The sequence below is a fragment of the Lontra canadensis genome, unplaced genomic scaffold (genome assembly GCF_010015895.1).
Source record: "Lontra canadensis isolate GAN:19392208 unplaced genomic scaffold, GSC_riverotter_1.0 scaffold18, whole genome shotgun sequence".
Taxonomy (NCBI): Eukaryota; Metazoa; Chordata; class Mammalia; order Carnivora; family Mustelidae; genus Lontra; species Lontra canadensis.
In genome coordinates, this window is record NW_022631012.1 from 13853110 (window position 1) to 13871925 (window position 18816).

General features: G+C 42.2%; 1 protein-coding gene across 5 annotated transcripts in view; it reads right to left on the bottom strand.

Annotated features, from left to right (window-relative positions):
* Positions 1–18816, bottom strand: part of LOC116869151 (SPATS2-like protein) — a 160415-nt gene that overhangs the window by 80945 nt on the left and 60654 nt on the right. For 4 of the 5 annotated variants that reach the window (XM_032860135.1, XM_032860133.1, XM_032860137.1 and 1 more), the window contains one exon: positions 270–330. In XM_032860135.1, coding sequence (XP_032716026.1) covers positions 270–308 — 39 coding nt within the window. In that variant the 5' untranslated portion in view covers positions 309–330. Of the gene's footprint in view, positions 1–269; positions 331–11097; positions 11217–18816 lie in introns of those variants that run through there. The other variant, XM_032860134.1, reaches the window with a different exon arrangement.

Sequence of the window (18816 nt, forward strand, 5' to 3'; positions counted from 1 at the left end):
AGTTCTCCCCTCTGTAAAATGAGAATAACAATACAATTAACTTCATGGGGTTATGGTCAAGATTAAGTGAGAAAATGAAAATAATATGCTTAACACACATTCAGCGAATGCCCCTCATGATTCTTTCTGTTGAGTGGTTTTCTAGTGTGTCAAACTTACTACGTATACCCCAAAACCATTTTTCCCTTCTTCCATTGTAACTGAATTTTTTACTGGCTAGAGACTATCCAGTTTGGAGTTTCTACAGCCAATATGTAACTATATCATACCTTTTCCTTGACATTCACATGTGTATTGAGTTCAGCCATCTTGCTTCTAGTGGAATAAGCCCTATAAAGAAGGAAAAGAAGATTAAACCTTTAAAATTGATTTCTCAGGGTGTTACTTTCATGCTCTCTCCAAACATAGTAAACAATTTCATTCAGCCATAATCATAAATACCATTTTAGAATGTAAAAATACTTCCAAGCTAAGCATTTGTCTTAGATGTTCTAAAAGCATGTTATGATTACTCTAGAAGACAATGTAAAATCTTTTATGCATACTGTATTGACATGAAAAATGACAAAGACAGACGTGTGTGCACCCAAACTGTGTTTCTTAGTAAATAAAAGAAAGATGGTCAAAACAGTGAGAGGCGGGGCGCCGGGTGGCTCAATCATTAGGGGCCTGCCTTAGTTTCAGGTCATGATTCCAGGGTCCTGGAATCGAGCTGCCTGCACAGCAGGAAGCCTGCTTCTCCCTCTCCTACTCCCCCCTGCTTGTGTTCCTTCTTTCACTGTGTCTTCCTCTGTTAAATAAATAAATAAAATCTTTAAAAAAAGTGAGAGAAGGAAAAGCATAACTATTTTAACTGAGCATTGTCATCCCAATCCTTCCTGTCTCTTAGTTATTTTATTTGCCTCTAGTTAATATAACAAATGTTTAACGAGTCTTTCCTACATACATATAAATACACCAAAGCTCTCGAGGAAGAAACAGAAGAAATGATTCAAGATTTAAACATAAGAAACACCGTACATAACAGTTTTTAAACCATTTTTTTCACTTATCAACATATGGACATCCTTCCAGATCAAGGCATACCTATTCCTTCACCATAATTTTAATGACTATAAATTCATGATCTCTATGAAATGGAGTCTTAAAATTGCCCGTAATCTTTCTGTCTCCCTAAATTCTTTAATTTTCTAACTCTGGTGTCCAATCTTCCTTGTGAAGTGACCCACCCAGGGAAGATCTGTGTTCTTAATAAGAAGCGGTGGTGTTTTCTTTCCTCTCATCTGGTCTAAATCTTTCACCATTATTATGGAAGGTAGAACTTAAGTCTTTAATAGTTTCAATCTCTTTTTGAAATAGAGCATAAATGACTTAAATGGGCAAACAGATTGGTTCAAGAATTAGCAGCAGGATAGGCCAAGATATCAATACACTCCCTATTTGCATGTTTAATGCTTTTTGTCAATCAAGAACCATTGAAACTCTATCATATTCTTTTTGACTCATGCTACAGTGAGTGTATCTAGAGTTGATACATTTCAGGGATAACTTACAATAATTCTCGGATTTCTCCTCACCATTTTCTTTTAAACCCAGGTCTTAAATAAAACATAAACTCAGATCCATTATCTTTTGTTGATTTAGGATGAAAGCCTGGCAATATGTAATCTTAACTTATTACCACGCACATAGGAAATCCACATAGATATATTATTATCTATTACTAGATATTATAAATAGTGAGATTTCATCTTTGTAAGTTTCCAAGTGATAATGACAGACACATGCATTTGGGCACACTAGCAGGAGAGACTCTGCAAACTCGATCCCCAGTAAGACAGCTCGTTCCCATATGCTCTGCAAAGAGTGTCCATGCCATTGAACATTGCTCCCATTTAACTAACTGTCGCAAATCACAATTCTGCATCTCTGAGTTGGCATATGGGAGAAAGCAAATAATACTAGCTGGGGAAAGGGGCTACCTGGGTCGCACCCAAGAGTGACCCACTCTTGAGTTTTGGCTCAGGTTGTGATCTCGGGGTGATGAGATTTAGTCCTGAGTGTGGCTCCCAGCGCAGTGGGGAGTCAGCCTGAGATTCTCTCTCCCTTTCTCACTGTCCCTCCTTCTGCATGCTCTCTCTCTCTCTAATAAATAAATAAGTTCTTAAAAAAAAAAATACTAGCTGGCAAATAATACCTGAATTTCATTCTTGTTTATTGCTGCTCTTGAGAGTTACTAATAACAGAGAATGGAATTATTTTCTGTTGGTTGATTTTCTTATTCAAATGGAAGTTTTGGCATGTAAATACACACTGCGTACACACGTGGATTTTTCTGCGTGTGACTGTGTGTGTGAGTGTGTGTGTGTGTGTGTGAGAGAGAGAGAGAGAGAGAGAATGAGGAAATGAGGATGGGGGAGGAGGCAGATATGGGTTATACTTGTGGAACTACGAAGGATTAGGGTGACAGCTGGATTTAGTGCTATTTGTTAGGATAGATCTATGAGCCACAGCTCCTTTCATTAAACTAGATTGGCCAAATCTTCCGGACACATCTATTCTTGCCATTATAGATGTGTGAAATCTGATAGAAAAACCGTTCTGTTTTTATTTTGCTTTGATGCCTCGGATTTGGGTGTGAAGCCTTTTCTAAGGCTGGAGTGTCATAATCCACAGAGGAATCAGGGAAGAATGCCATCAAGGACAGAAAATTTCTGAGCTCTGAGGAGGTGGCTGCACTGAATGGTGGGCTCTAGTTGTAGACGAACAATATACACATGAATATGTAGTTTTCTTTTACTTAATATATATCTATTCATATATATTTCCTTGGCAATTTTCTTTGTCTTTGACCTCAAAGTCTAACCCAAGAAGATTCTTATTTGGTAGTGGTGCCAGTGGATTAATTACAACATTGTGTGGGTGTTTGCGCACACGCGCACGCGTGTGTGTGTGCGCGTGTGTGTGTGTGCGCGCGTGCGGAAAAGCTGGCTCTGGGGGTGAAATGATCTATTACAGGTTTCTCAGATGGTAAGAGAGGATCAAGATAATGGTGGGGGCTGTTCTTTGTCCATCTTCTTCTCTTGGTCCTTCCCCCCATGTGGAGCACCGCATCTACAGGCTCGACCTCCCAGGTGGACTCCAGCGCTCTCTCCACATCAAGGCTTTCCGCTGGCTGGCGTATAACAGAGAGATGAGGGAATCAACTGTAGTTCCAGTTATGGAAACTAGAGGAAGAGTTTTAATCTAAATAGAATATAAATTTGGTTTGCCCTAAAGAATTAAAGAGTTTAACTGGCCGGGTAGTCAAACTGAGTTCTATCGCTAAGGACAAATGTGAGGGCAAGGTTGATCATCAGTGTTAAATGTCCACACCCTCAGTCTGGCGCCAGTCCCTCTGGATTATTCCAAAGTACATCTCACAGTGGCACGGTGCCATATGCTTGTTACCCTTCCTGAGCTGATTTCCTCTCCCCTGTGAAAATGAAACTGTGCTGTGCCTCTATTCTTTTGGGAGTCTCTTTTCTGCCATGAACTCCATCGGGACAGTCAGATCAATTTGATCTGAATCTTAATTGTTTAACATTTTTTCTTATTTTATATATTTATTTGTCAGAGAGAGAGAGAGAGAGCACAAGCAGGAGGAGCAGTAGGCAGACAGAGAGGGAGAAGCAGGCTCTCCATCAAGCAGGGAGCCCCAAGTGGGACTCGATCCCAGGACCCTGGGATTATGACCTGAGCCGAAGGCAGCCGCTTCACCGACTGAGCCGCCTAGGCATGCCTTCATTATTTAGCTTACATAGTTAAAGAACTTTTCCTCCAGGACACATATTGTCACATCCTCCAAACTAATACGCCTAGAGTTTGGCAACTTAAGAGTTGCAGACCTCTGAGCTAACCCGAGAGCCCTCTAAGGCTATGAATGACAGGTGTTTGGGACCAACAGACCTCCTTATTTCCCTTGCATCACACTTGGTCACCACACATCGTAGTTTATCATTATGGGACGGGATGGATGCCCATATCCTAATATACAATGACCAAAAGAGCTTTAAATCCACTAGAAAAGTACAGGATCTCTGGCTTCTTGGAAAAGCATCTGGTTTCTAATTTCTACTATCATTTAAGAGTGTTCTCAGAACTGACCAGTTACTGAAGCCCAATTATTCAAATCCATAAGTATGTGTTCTGTGCCTGTCAATCAATATAAAATTAAAATAACCAGAAATTCTGATATCGATATAGTGTTTCAATAGCTTGGGTTCTGCTTGAAATTTTTTTTCTTAAAGCTGTATTTTGCTTTCAATGATAACATTACAAACATACATAGATATCATCGAAGTTTTATACATATCCTAGAGAAAAATAAAGATTAAGGATATTGTTGACTGAAATTTTATTTATGAAATAACATATTAATCTCTTACTTCATTCTAGATCTATCTATTTATACATAACATATATAGATATATGTACTCCATAGTCAAAAATGAAATAACAGGGGCACCTGGGTGGCTCAGTGGGTTAAAGCCTCTGCCTTTGGCTCAGGTCACGATCCCAGGGTCCTGGGATCGAGCCCCACATCGGGCTCTCTGTTCAGCGTGGAGCCTGCTTCATCCTCTCTCTCTGCCTGCCTCTCTGCCTACTTGTGATCTCTGTCTGTCCAATGAATAAATAAAATACTTCTAAAAAAATGAAATAAGATTTATCTCTTACTTTGTTCCATATATATATATATATATGTGTGTGTGTGTGTGTATGTATATATATATATGTTCATATATATATACTATAGTCAAAAATTTATTAGGAAAAGATATCAATCCCAAAGAAAAGAATTTCACAATTTTTCACCAATATATCATCTATATACTTCTCTGGTGCAAAATTAGTAATCCAGAAATAAAGCTACCACTAGTCACTTCATGTGCAAAGTTGTATCAAACTGAAGTATTCATTATGCAAAGATCTTACTTAATATACGTTAATGTCAGTCAGGAAATCTATTGGTTTATAACAAAGATAAATATTTTTTATGAAAAATAAATCTGCATAGCACAAATTCTGGCAAATATGTTTCAGCATTCCTAAATAATACAAATCCGTGACATTCAATATATATGCCAAACTAATCAGCTACCAAACTCTGTGTTTAAAAAAATATATGTATTTCTAATTCTCACACAATCATATACAACATAAAGAGTGAAAACAAGGTACTGAAATGCCAAATTGCTTTCTGACTCTGTTTCCCTCGTGTTTTACTGTGTAGACAGTAACGAGGTTTCACTTTTGTTTCTCTGAAACTTATGACTGCTTTTAGATTCACTTTCCTGTTCTCAGGTACTACGTCACTTTTCTTGAAATGGATTCAGGGAACCAGAGGTAATATATAAGAAAAATTTTAAAATAACGATTTTAGCAATTTTTTTTTCAAGGTCATTTATGCGAAGTTCTTCCATGATTTATAAAAATGTAAAGATCATAACACATAATTGGAGCTTTTAATAGAGTATTTCATAAATTATCATAATGTAGCTGAAGGAGACAGGGAAGAGGCGGACATCCGAATGATAATGTGCAGAGAGGGAAGATGAGCAGGTTCGCAGAAGATGGGGATCAACTTGACTTTCTGGCCGATCATCAGAATCAACTGGGGAGCTTTCAGAAATAGAGAGTTCTGGAACCCCTTGCCAACTGGTATGACGGGGTTGAGCCCGAGCAAAGCAACTCCCTAGGTCATTTTCATGCAAAGCCAGATTTGAATGTGGCTGGGCTGAACCAGAATGTGCTGGGACTGTAAAATATATCCTAGATTTCGGACTTAAAACAACGAAAAACGAATGTAAGTCGTCCCAATATTTTTTGGATCTGTTATGTGTCAAAATGATCATATTTAACCTATTAGGTTACATAAAACACAACATTAAAATTAATTTTGCCCATTTCTTTTTATGTTTTTAAAGGTGACTACTAGAAAATTTTAAATGGCCTATGTGGCTTATGCTGTGTTTTCATTGGAAAGTCCTGTCCTGGAGTAGCTGTTCTTTTTTTTTTTTTAAAGATTTTATTTATTTATTTGACAGACAGAGATCACAAGTAGGCAGAGAGGCAGGCAGAGAGAGAGGGAAGCAGGCTCCCCGCTGAGCAGAGAGCCCGACGTCGGGCTCGATCCCAGGACCCCGGGATCATGACCTGAGCTGAAGGCAGAGGCTTAAACCACTGAGCCACCCAGGTGCCCCATGGAATAGCTGTTCTTAGTTTGATTCCCAGAAGGGCAGTATCAGCGTCACCTAGGAACTTGTTAGAAAGGCCGATTTTCTGCCCCTCACTAGAAAGACTGAAGTCTGGGGTCAGGGCAGCTCAGCAGTGAGCATTTTGTCCCCCTCCCTCCAGAAGCCCCCAGATCTCAATCTAAGCTTTGAGAACCCCTACTCTCCAGTCTCCATCCTGGGAATATTAAGAAAAGGCCTCTTCCTGGATCTCAACCACTACACACAACACACTGAGTCTCACATAAGCCTAGAGAGATAAATGGGGGGCCAGTTTCCCACAGATTACACTAACGAATGATCCTTCCACCAGCATATTATTAATAATAATTAACACACTTATGGAGCATTTATAATGCCAGGCCCTCTGTTAAGTGCTTGGCAAACATTTTTTCCAGTTAACCCTCCTCCTATAAAGTCGAAATTATGATTACCCCCCATTTTATACATGTGAACGCCAAGGTACAGAAATTCAGTAATTCAGCCGGGGTTGCCGAGTAAGTAGCAGGCCCAGGACTCAAGCCCTGGGCAGTCTGACTCTGGAGCCCACAGCTATCGCGCTGTTGGCGCCTCAAAGTCATGGTAAGCAAGTCATGGGGCTCGCTGTGTTAGGCAGCGCTGCGAGAATTCCGCGGGACTGCAGGGGCCCATCCCAGGCATCGGCTTCTCGGGCGGGGCGGGCACGTGATGCATATGCCCCGTACCTAGGTGGACCTTGTACAAGCTGCAGAGCAAAACTACGGAACTCACACGGCAAGGGACAGGAATATACTTGTTAGAGAGGGTGGTTGTTTTCCTGCGGCTTCCTGCCCCAGAGGAGATTGTCGAAAGCTGCCTTGAGCTGGCCCTGAGCCAACGAAGGGTCTCCCCGGCTCTTTCACGCTGCCCAGGGGCTCCATGACATTCCAGAGCCTGAAGCTTAACTGCTGCTTCTTTCTAAATTCAAGTAATTAAAGTGTCCGGGTGTCCGACTTGGGTACAGCCCAGACAGTGCTGTAGTCACGTAGGGTTTGCTGAGCTGTCTGCTCGCGGCTGTCCCGGAGAGAAGGCACGAGAACCGACCTTGCGGGCAGGTGGTCAGTTACTCGGTGTGGCCGGCGGGAGCAGCAGAAAGACTCGGTCACAGCTGAGTGTCCAGCGGTCTCCCAGAGTGCCAACCCCTAACCTGTGCAAACTTAAGAGACAGCTGCATTTTCACTCGGTCTGCCTCTGGAAGGAGGTAGAATACAACCGATTAGTTTATTTCCTTCTCTACTGCCGTCAGCGGGTCCTCAGCAGAGAGCAGCGCTCTGAGTCAGTGAGTAACGGGTCCGGGACGTTTTGAACAGACTTGTCTGTATGGGGTGCCACATCCTGACGGACGTCGCAAAAAAGGTTCTAGATTGTCACTGTATAGCGTGAGGGCCTCAGGTCTCCAGCCACAGAATAAGACGCTGGTGTTGCAGGGGAAGAAAAACACTTTTTATCTACACCCTTCTGAGTTCTTCCCTTTGTAATAAAAGACAGATTAACAAGAGAAAAATAAACAGAAATTTATTAACACGTGTACCTCCTGTATACACGGGAGATACGAGGGAAAAGCAAGGATACTCCCGAGGCGTATTAGAGTGCAGAATCAAATACCATCTTCACAGGGAAAGGGGAGGAGGGGTGTAGGCCTCTCAGGGGAGAGCAAATGGTTTTTAGGAGGGATGAGAGGTTCGACAGCTCGTGACACAGTGTGTCTTGAGTGTGATGTCGACTTCTAGGCTCCTCTCCTGTGACAGGAGTCAACAGTCTTATGTGGTTGACAAAACTGCCCGAGGGGAGCTCAGATACAGCCTCTCCCTGCATTTGCTGTTTTCCCAGTGCCTTCAGCTCCCAAAAATCAGCAGGTCAAAGGGGCACAGTTTGGCAGCAAGTCCTGTATATCTACAGTCATATTCTGGGCCAGCATATTCTCCACCCTTCGGAGTATGACCTCTGTGGCTCTCTTCGGCTCTCAGGACTACAAGGGTGGAAGGGCCCTGGGAGTGACGGGAACATTCGCTAGCTAAGGCAGCAGGCAAGGTGAAAATGCACCTTAAAAAAAAAAAAAAAAAAGCGTGGGTGCCATTTGCAGTGTTTCCCTGTGAAGATCACCTTTAAACTGGTCAGGGACTAGCTGTCCAGTCCCCCATGACCAATCGGGGGTACCTGTGTGTCACCTATGTAGGGAGACAGTGTTCCTTCGGTAAAACGGGGACTTCGTCTAAACGGAAGAGTACAAAGGATTTCTGTGGCTGGAGTCTCCCGTGGCCTAATCCCTCTCTTCCCTTTCCTTCAGTCCTTTGCTGTTCCTTATCTGGTGTTGTAATTACTGAGGTCTCTCCAGTTCCAAGGGCTTTAGCTCTTTCTTCTGTGGTTTGATTCCCACAGTTTAATAAAAGTTCCTGCGCTGTGCCTTGTTCCTCAGAGGAAAGCTGCTTTAATTATTAGGAATGAGGACACATAAACAATGAAACAGAGAACAGTGATTGAAATATGAATTTCATATAAAGATACTTACCAAGACTTTTTTGTTTAATTTGGAGGGGAAAAAAAAATCTCAAGGTTGCATTTTTATTCAAAGACACTTCAATGTACTAAACTCACTGTTAGAACAACTTCGCTGAAAAGCATTTTAAGGGCAAATGTCAGAAAAAATTTCACATTTAAAAAGCCCAGACTCTGCCTCTTTTGAAAGGCAGGGTTAGCCTTTGGTTTAGAAATGTCGCTGCCTACGAAGTTCTTTGTGGGGAGAAGAAAGAAAATTGAATGTTTTATTTAAACAGGTCATTAACAGTCAATACTTATTTGAAAAGGCCTGCTTCCAGAGGCAGATAAAAGCTTCCAATCACTTAGAATATCACTTGAACGCATCTAGGGCAAGATGTGCTGATGCAAGTTTCAGACCTCTCTCAACAGCCCGGCACTGGCGTGGGAGGCACCATCCTCCGGATCGGCCACCCTCCTGTATGCTGCACGCCGAGGCAGCAGACAGCACAAAGCACACTCTATGGCAGGCCCGGCTTTAAATTTTCCATTTAGTGCTGGTAAATGCGTATGAATGAAGATTACCCATTTTTGCATAGAGTGCCAAACCACCTCCCCTCGGCAGCAGAATGCAAATGGAAGCAAAAGAGCAGAGGGGAACTCAAATCAATGAATGCAGCGGATCCCGGGCCCTGCAAGCACCGGGTGGGCGTGCGGCAGGCTTTCTTAGCATTCAGCTGTAGCATGATTTTTCTATTTAATGTGAAATTATTTCATTTCCTATGTCTCTGACGGCTTGAGAATATAAATAAAGCTTTTTACTAAAAGTGACCCGATGCTGGAGCTCAGGGAAGGCTCTGCTTCTGATCGCTGGGCTTTCAGGCAAACATGCGTTTCCATAGAGATGTGGGTGACCTGGGCCCGGTGCAAGTACCCACTTGTACCAGCCGTTCAATTATGTTTCAAGATGCAGTGATGTCAGCTCGAGGCTTTAAAACATGCCCATCTTCAGAGATGCCTTGGGAAAGGTGAAGTGACTGGCCTTGTGAGGTTCGAAGAAGCACGCTCTAACAGGCTCCCTTACCGCAGATTACACCTGCTTGCTCCCATCCCCCTCCTGCCCCTCGAGCAAATCTCTGATCCCGGAGGGGTGCGGACACAAAAGCCCAGCGCAGTTCTCCACACACCAGAGCACCAACTGCCTTACACAGACTCCCCAAATGCTGAAAAAGAACACGCTTTCCTTCTCTTTCCTAGTCCCCAGTCCTTCAACTCGCTATGGGCAAGTCCTACAGAGGGCAATGCTTGTTCTCATGCTCTATGGGGACTGCGCGCAGTGGTTACGAAAGAACCCTAACTGAACTCTTACTGTGGACCGGGCACCACACTAAGCACCTTGCACGTATTAACTCCTTTAATCCTCCTAATAATTCTACGGAGTACGCTGGCCTCATTTTACAGAAAACGAAATGGAAGCACAGAGAGTAAGTAAGCTACTTACTGGAGTCACACTGCTCAACTTGGACCTACTGAATCCTTCTGTCACCGGAGGGAGACAGACATGTACACGAAAACACAGACGGAGGCCAGACGAGGAGGTGGAGAAGGAAATCAGAGTGTGGACTCAGGAAATCAGAGTTGGAACGGAGCTGGCTCCAGCACCAGGGCAGAGCAGCCCCAGGGCCGTTGCAGACACCCGGCATGGCAGAGGGCGCAAGGCAGGCTCGCGGTCAGCGGGGGCTGTATGCTTTTTAAAAACTTTTTTACAGCAACTTTATAAAAGAAACCCTGATAGTCGCCTCCAAAGAAAACATGCATTGTGGTTCTGCAACATAACTCTGGACTGGCAAAGAGAAATCCTAACTCAACTTGGCAAAGAGAAGCCACACGTTCGAAGCCAGCTCTGCGGAAGCTGGCTCATTTGTCGTGGAATAAACACCTGGTAAAGGAACCATCCGTTTTTCAGAGCCGCGTCTCCTTGCAGAAACCTCTGTTCCAAGAAGCTCACAATATTCCTAATTCATGAAGTCAGAACTCTTCGAGTAAACATTTAATGATTTTCTCAAAGTAGCATGGAAAGGTTTTTCCTGCTTCCTTGAAATGGCACTGGCCCAGTAAAGACAGTGTAAGATGACTGCCTCACAGGCCCCAGCCTTGGGTGGGGAGGGAATACTAGGAAACTGAGGCAGCACCTTGATATCCAGCAGGAGAGAACCCACAAGGAGCCAGCCGCTCTAATGCATTGATAACCCCCACCCCCCAGCCCCTCCAGCCCCCCCAGCACAATTACTGTTCCTCCTAAGGCTTTCTGACAAAATCAATCTCAACTCACTTTTTAAGGCTTCCCAGCGTGTTCCAAATCAGGGCTCCCCGTGCAAGGCCCGAGCTTCTGGCTCTCTCACCAGGCAGATAAGCCCTGTTCTCCGACTGGCCACCTTTATTGACATGCTTTTACCATGACCAGTAAGTCATCTCAGTAGTGACGCGGGTGTAATCAGAAACCAGGGTAGGTGTCAGGATCCTGGGTGTGGCCAAGTAACCCGCAGTAGGCTGGTGGCCTCAGCCACCTGAGGCTCAGAGGGACTCACCTTCGGGAAATGGCCTGCTAACTGGCCAGTGCTTTTGCCTTCAGGCTCTTATGAGTGAATTCCCAGTTCTCCACTTCTCCTATCCTTGGGAAGGCGCAGCTCTAAGACCGAACTTGCAACCTTTACACGGACTGCCTCAGAGGCTAAGGGACATACAGGCTGGGACTCTAGTCATCATTCCAAAGGTCAGTTTCTGGGTATGGTCATCTGCGGAAGGCTTCTAATCTTCCCGTGACACTAGTGCAGGCCTATCAATCAATTAGCAAACATTCCTGGCACGACACCCTGTGGCTTGCCTTATCTCCTCCCCCTTCTAAAACCTGTTCCAGGTTCTAGACCTAACTGGAAGCATCTGCTGGCTACTTGTGCACTAAGTGACTCGTGCACTACCATGTCCCTGGGTATATACATTTTACAAAGGGTCATGCTCTCATCCGGAGGAATGAAATTCTCATGGTGAACGTTCAGTCCTTACCAGTGAAAAGCTCATGGGAGGTGTATGGGGGTGGGGATAACCACTGGCTGGGGGGGGGGCAGGCAGAATGGAGAAGGCTTTCTTACCCATCACGCCTGTTCTACCTGGAGGCAAGTTAGTCCTGTGTACGTTACCTCTGTTTGCTGGTTTGATTTTTAAAAAAACGAGTATGTGAATTCAACATGTTTTCAGAAAGATGCTATTTCTCCATCGGGGCGGGCTTGTCTTGGTCCCCAGCATAGAGCCCATGTGAGTCACCACCCACAGGCAAAGTCACCTAAGGAGCAGCGCCCCCCGCCCAAGACCCCCCAGCTGGCCCTATGGTAGAGTGCTAGAGGCCTGGGCGTGAATCAGGTGCTTCGGTCAACATCCAGAGTGTCCATCCGTAAATGATTACAGAGAGGAAACTGCCAATTTTCTGCTATTTCAATTCTTCCTTATTTTCTTATGACGGAAAATAAATAATTACCAGGATCCCAATTCTGCCTCTTACTAGTCTTGGTATTTGGGCAGACACAGAATTCTCAATGGCTTTGCTTCCTCACCAGTAAAATGAGGATGTTAATAATAAGAACCTCATTGGGTGGTAATGACGGTGACTTGAGTTTATGTTCGTAAAAGTGATGAAAACAGTGCTTGGGCACACAGCAGGTGTTAGAAGATAAATATAAATAGAGAAATCATCTCACTGGATTCCTCCACAGCCTGTGTGATTGCTTTTCCATATTCCTCATTTTACAGGTGAGAAATAAAGCCTGGCATCTAGCTGGTCATGCAGCTAGCCAGTGATGGGGCTGGCCTTCAAAACGCAACCTTCTGACCACAAAGTGTCCTTTTAGGGCTATGCCCTCCCCTTCCCTGGACGCTGACGCCTTATGGGAGGACCAGGGCAACTCCAGGGAGGCGTGGGTGGCGGGCTAAGGCCCGGATGCAGCGTTGCCAGAAGTGATATAAATTCACAGGGCTCTATGCCCATAGGGTCATTTGTTCTTCATGTTCTTTCTCACAAAGACTCTTTGCTGCAGAATGGCTTGGAAACACAGGCCAGGTCAGAGTTTCCAGCCATGTGGCTAACCAGATGTGATCGAAGCTCTGGTGACCAAATTCACAGCTAAGGTACTGGTCTTCAGAGGACGATAAGCAGTTACAATACAGAGAGAGCAAAGTTCAAATTAAGTCTTACAGCTAATTAGAGAACAACTTAGAAAGTACTAAATCTCCTTTCATACATTCTGATTTCAGGTAACTGTATTAAGGATGGATAAAAGAGAGCGAATGAATATGATTTTAATGCCCTTGAGTTTATTCTAATGCAATCACGGATAATAAAAACTCATTTTCACCATTTTATGATATGCTAAAAATTCTACAGTTCATATTTACTATCTTAGTAAATTTTCTTTCAATTTCTAATTGTAATAAAAAATACAAATTTGTCACCTGAAATAAGCTATGGTGGGAAAATTAATACGGACTTTAAAAGTACTTCAAATATACAAGATATTTATAGATTTAATGAATTAAAGAAAGAATCCTTTCCCTTTCAAAGGCCTGTCTCTGATAAATTCCACTTCTCCTTTCTCTTTTCCAAAGTACCTAGCAGAGTGTCTTGGACAATTAAATGTTCAGGGAAGACATGGAAAAAGAGGAAGAAATGTCTTCTCATTTTATTTTTCCTTCTTTGATTGCAATGAGCCTTTAATAATTCATTCCTTGGCGTTCAACATCTAGGACTGGGTTATCATTTTAAGTGCCACTATTAAAACCAGCAGCATCGAATGTTGTTCTAGCTACATCACTTTACACACCCTCCAATCTACTCCTTCTCCTCCTCCTCCTCTCACCTTGCAATATTTTGGTCATTCTCAAGGTCAAGATCTAATCATGAGCACTGAAGCCCTCCACATCTTCCCATCTCAAACTGCAGGTGTCCCATCTCTTTAACCAGGTAACTTCCCCAATGTCTTCTACTCGTTTTATTTCTTCCTCACCTAAAGTCTTGTTTTTAGGGTAACCAGGTCACTAGACTAACCCTCTAGTTCACTCCTCTCCATCAAAACCTATACTCTGCCCAAAAGAGAAAGGCTGAAACTGTACACTTTCTATGGAATATGAGAAAACAAAAATTAATTGGCTTTCTACCCAATGCTAAACAACATTTAACCACTACCATTTATATACACCCCTATGAACTCTACCCACACATATGGATTTTTATTGCTGTGTACACCCATATGTACGCTGTGGGTTCTTTTGCAGTAAGCTCTTTCCTGGTCTACCTGCTTACTCCTTTAGTTTATAGCATGAAAGGCCTGGGAGCACACACCTGACCCTCTCTCCAGCCCGCCCTGTGGCTCAGCTCACACTGGGGGAAGTTCAGAAAGCACCGCATGCTTATGATGGTCTATAGGCCTCAGCAATATGTAGTTTAATCTCTTCTAAATCATTTTTCTAAAGATTGTATCAAAACTGGTTTTTCTACAGTAGTTCAAATATTGTACAGGCCTCTCAAATAAATATAATACCGTATATTATTTCCCTTCGGAAGACTGTTAGTCATCCAATCTACCTTAAAGCAATTTTCAGGTGTAAATGTATTAGGTTTTGGTCATTTGTTCTATGGAAAAGATCCATCTCTCACCGCCTTGATTCCACCATACCCATCCTTGGAGGATTGATAGAGATGAGCAATCAGGGTTGTTTGATTTTTTTACTGATGCTAAAAATGTCAATACCCAGTCATAGAAGTCTCTTGAGGGCGCTGCCTGTGGGCTGGACACTGCATGTAGAGGGTCATCGGCACATGTATGTCCCTGTGGGAAATGACACTCAGTGCCCCTTCTGGAGGGACGGACATCGTGGGGCATTGGGTGGGGGTGTGTCAGAACCAAGAGAAATAAGACCGGCATCTTAAATTATCCTGAAATGTCTACAGTCACGTTTATAAAAGGGGCTTCTAGAGGGGCAAGAAGGCTCTAGCTTAGGTGGGTTTTCAGACAGGACTTCTGGGGCTGTTTTAGACTACTTTAGGGAAGTTCCGGCAGCGATGGGAACGGCATTTCCGGTTAAGAGGAAAGGCGAATCGGAAACCTTTCTGGCAGAAACACATACGTCACGTGTGAGGCCGGAGAGAAAGCCTGCCTTCAGAGTTCACAGAAGTCAACCGATAAATATTTATTGGGGGTCTGCTACGTGTCTTGGATAGATGCAAAGTGTTTAGCTTATTGTAATGTAGTATAATTTTAAGACTGGCTCTGAACAGAGTTAAGAGTAGCAGGGATAAGCGATTAGATGACCTCGGAAAGCAGTTCGAGAAAGGTGTGGTTTCAGAGAGGTTTCAGTTATATACTTGTCCTGCTTGTAATGCGGCAAAGAGATCACGTCCTGGTTTCGCTTTCTTTTTAGCAAATGGGAGAGTTCTTTGTCATTTTCCCCCACCCCAATTCTCTGGCCCACTCCCCTGTCATTTTTGGTTATGGGTTCTGAAACCAAACCCAATTTTCTCATTATTTTTGATATGCTGAATTGAAAACTTGACTTTTTTTTTTTAACCATTTCAACTTGATGCAACTTGATTATTTGTCCCTTTAGTTTTGCAAAAATATACACTTTAATCTGACTAATATTAAATATATACTCCGAAACAAAAGCTATGCAGCTGAGTTTCATTTCACTCTAGGAAAGCAACTCATAAATTGCATTAGAATTTCATTTGGTTCTATTTTTACCTGGTTTGTATCCTGGGAATACCTAATAGTTAATATTATGTCATTTACCAAATTCGGTCTTGAAAAAGAGATAACCAGACACTGAAAAGACACTCTTGTTTGTTTCACTAAGTGTTTCTTTTTAAAAATATGAGTAAGTGTTAAAGAGGGAAAATGTCTTTGAAATTAATCTACTTTTTAAAAAAATCTATTTCTGAATGGCTGCCAGCCAGACTTCAGTTGGTTTCATTTTTCATTCCAAGTCTTCTAACAATATACGACTAGACAGAATGAGACCACTCTAGATAACCTCATAGAAAACATTGGGGAAGGATAAGGAAGGACTACCAAGACTATATAATGCTCACAGTTTTAGTTTAATTTTTTAAAAAAATCCTGAAGCTATGCCGTATGATGGGGAAAAAATAAATTGATCTGTGACAAAGCATTCTCCTTCTTCAAATCTCTGAAAAATCCAGCAGCCTCTTGCTTTACAAAGACTTCTCATGTCTGATAACGCTGTCATGCCTTTAGCAAGAGCTATCATATGCTGAGCTTGTTCATTCATTCATTTAGCAAACATTTAGTGAGCACCTCCTTTTGTGAGGCACTGTCTTAGGTGCTGGGGAAGACAATAGCAAACAAAACAAAAACTCCTCAAGCACTGCACTGGGTTTTATCCTTTGTTTCAGATATGGGAACTAGGTGTAGAGAAGTTCGGGTCAAGGTTCCAGAGCTGGTCAATAGCAAGACAAGGACTCCAGTGTCTGAAACTGATTCCCAGGTGTGGGCTTATCTCCCTTGACTACTGCCATTGTTTTGGTTCAACGCACATAAAGGAAACTGTTTAAAAACTATTTCATGGGTTCACTCCAGTTGGGAAATCTTCTTATTCACAAGCATTAGAATTAGAAATGTAAAGCTGGCTTGGCACGAAAGCCAAATGGGATAGAAAAATGATCAATGGGAAGACCAATATTTTCTCAGTGCTTTAAATTTTGTTCTCCACTTCCCACTGAGGACAAATCTCAGTGAAATACACTTTGCCAAACCATTTTTCATCCTCCTGCTCACCTTTCCCTTTACTTACTATCTCCTTGTGTTCCTTCCCCCTTCTTCCTGTTACCACTTATGTCTTTGTTATTCTTTAAATTTTTTAAAAAATTTCCAACTGAGGTAGAGTTGACATAGAATATTAACATCTGGTGTCTTTAAGTGGAAGGTGCTGTCATAAGAGTCATGTGTCTCCTGGCACAGGATTTATTCAGGCGTAGTCTGGGTGACCACTTAGTGGGATGCTGGAGAAGGGACTCATTTATAGTTCAGGAAAATGGGGGACCTCTGAATCCCTTGCAACTCCAGGATTCCAAAAGGGGAGGCAAGTTGGTTTTGTAATCATTCCTCAGTCTTTCCTCTACGTTTCCCATAAGTGTCTCATTCTGCCATTGTCATATTGTTTAAAAGCTTGAAATGAACATTGAAATCAAATTAGGTCTAGCTGATGCTAGGCATACTCCCAGAAGTGAAATATTTCCTCTGGGCTTTTTGTGCCTAGGGGTCTGAGATGGTCATGGAAAGAGCCTGCTTGTAGGCAAGATGCGAAATGCTTCCAAATATATGGCTTTGTTGGAAAATAATTTGTGACTTATCATTGAGGCAAAATCGAAAGAAAATTATCACCAGAAAGGCACAAATACTTTCTGTGTAGCTTAGATTTTTTTGTTAGATTTGGTTCATAACTCTGACTCCCATGGAATGCATCTCCAGATCTCAACTTACTCACAGTCCTGCAAGCTGGAACAGCTTCAACACTCAACATCCTTCCCTCACTACCTGTTTCACAGAGAGAGGTCTAGTAATTGTCCACTCTTCTGGAATCTGGAGTCAGAAGAGACTCAGAGGTCTCCTGTCTTCCTGACTACAAGTGAGCCTCCTTTCCAGCACCCTCACTAAGTAGCCATCCAGTGTCTGCTCAAACAAATTCCATGATGGAGATTCTGCCCCTCTTAATATAGCTGCTTCTGCAGGAGACTAGTTTTGAGTAAATTCTTAGGTAATAATGGAGTCAACCTATGTTCCTATAATTTCCCATGCAATGCTCCTAGCTAGGCCTTCAGATAGTCTGAGCACACTTCCCCACGTGTCACATTTGTCCTACGTATGCTTTCTCTATTCTAGTACAGAATCGTTCATAGAATCACAGGATGTTAGATTGAGTAAGGACTTCACAAATCTCTAAATTATTTTATGGACAAAACATTTTGTATTGTCGAAACTTCAGAACCTTATTTATGCGAGTGCTTTCACTCTTCATGTGACATAGTGTTGCATCATCTCACCCTGGTATATAAGATACCTATATATATTATGTTATATCATATTATGTACCAACATATTGTATAACAGTATGTATATATATTCATTCTATGGGCTTATTCCTTTTTTAAATGCAACCTAAGTTTGCATTTTATTGACAATCACATCACACTACACATTGGTCAGAATGAGCCTATATTAATGAAATTCCCAAGACTTTCTCATTTGATCTATTTGATCCATTACTGAGTTCCATTTTCTCCAATCTTTACTTTTAGAGTTGATTTTTTTTGGAACTTAAGTGCATGTGGATATTTTTATTTTAAATCAGTTTTGTCTTGTTAATTTGGCCAATTTTTCCAGTTGACTGGAATTCTTTTGGATACCAAATCTACAACTTTCCACTCCAGTTCTACATTTCCCTTTGGTCATTCACAAGCTTGAAGGATATCATTTATATAACTTATGCCATTAAGTACACAATCTGGGCTTGAATCTCAGCTCTGATGCCTAAGATATGTGTGACCTTGAGGAAGTCATTTCAACTCTGTGCTGCAGCTTACTCATCTATAAGATGGGAATAAAGTATTGACTGCATAGGATGGTGGTAAGGATTAAATAAACTAATATATGCAGAGTAACAGAACAGTGCTTGACACATAAGAATCAACAGGTGTCTGTTATTTCTATTATTTTTTATCAAATTCATCATTGTTAAAGTCATTGTTAAAGAAGAATCTAGAATAAAACAGAAGTAATTATAAATCACTTTCTATGATCACATGGACATAGTCTTCAGTACTTTTTGGGTCTGGTTATGTAAACCTACTTGTGAATCTGCACAACTACTGTTATTCCATTCATATTTCTCTATTAAATCCACAATGAAATCTGGAGATGTTGTAAAAACTGGCTGCATGATATTCCTCTATACCATAACTACCACATTTTCTTTTTTTTTTTTA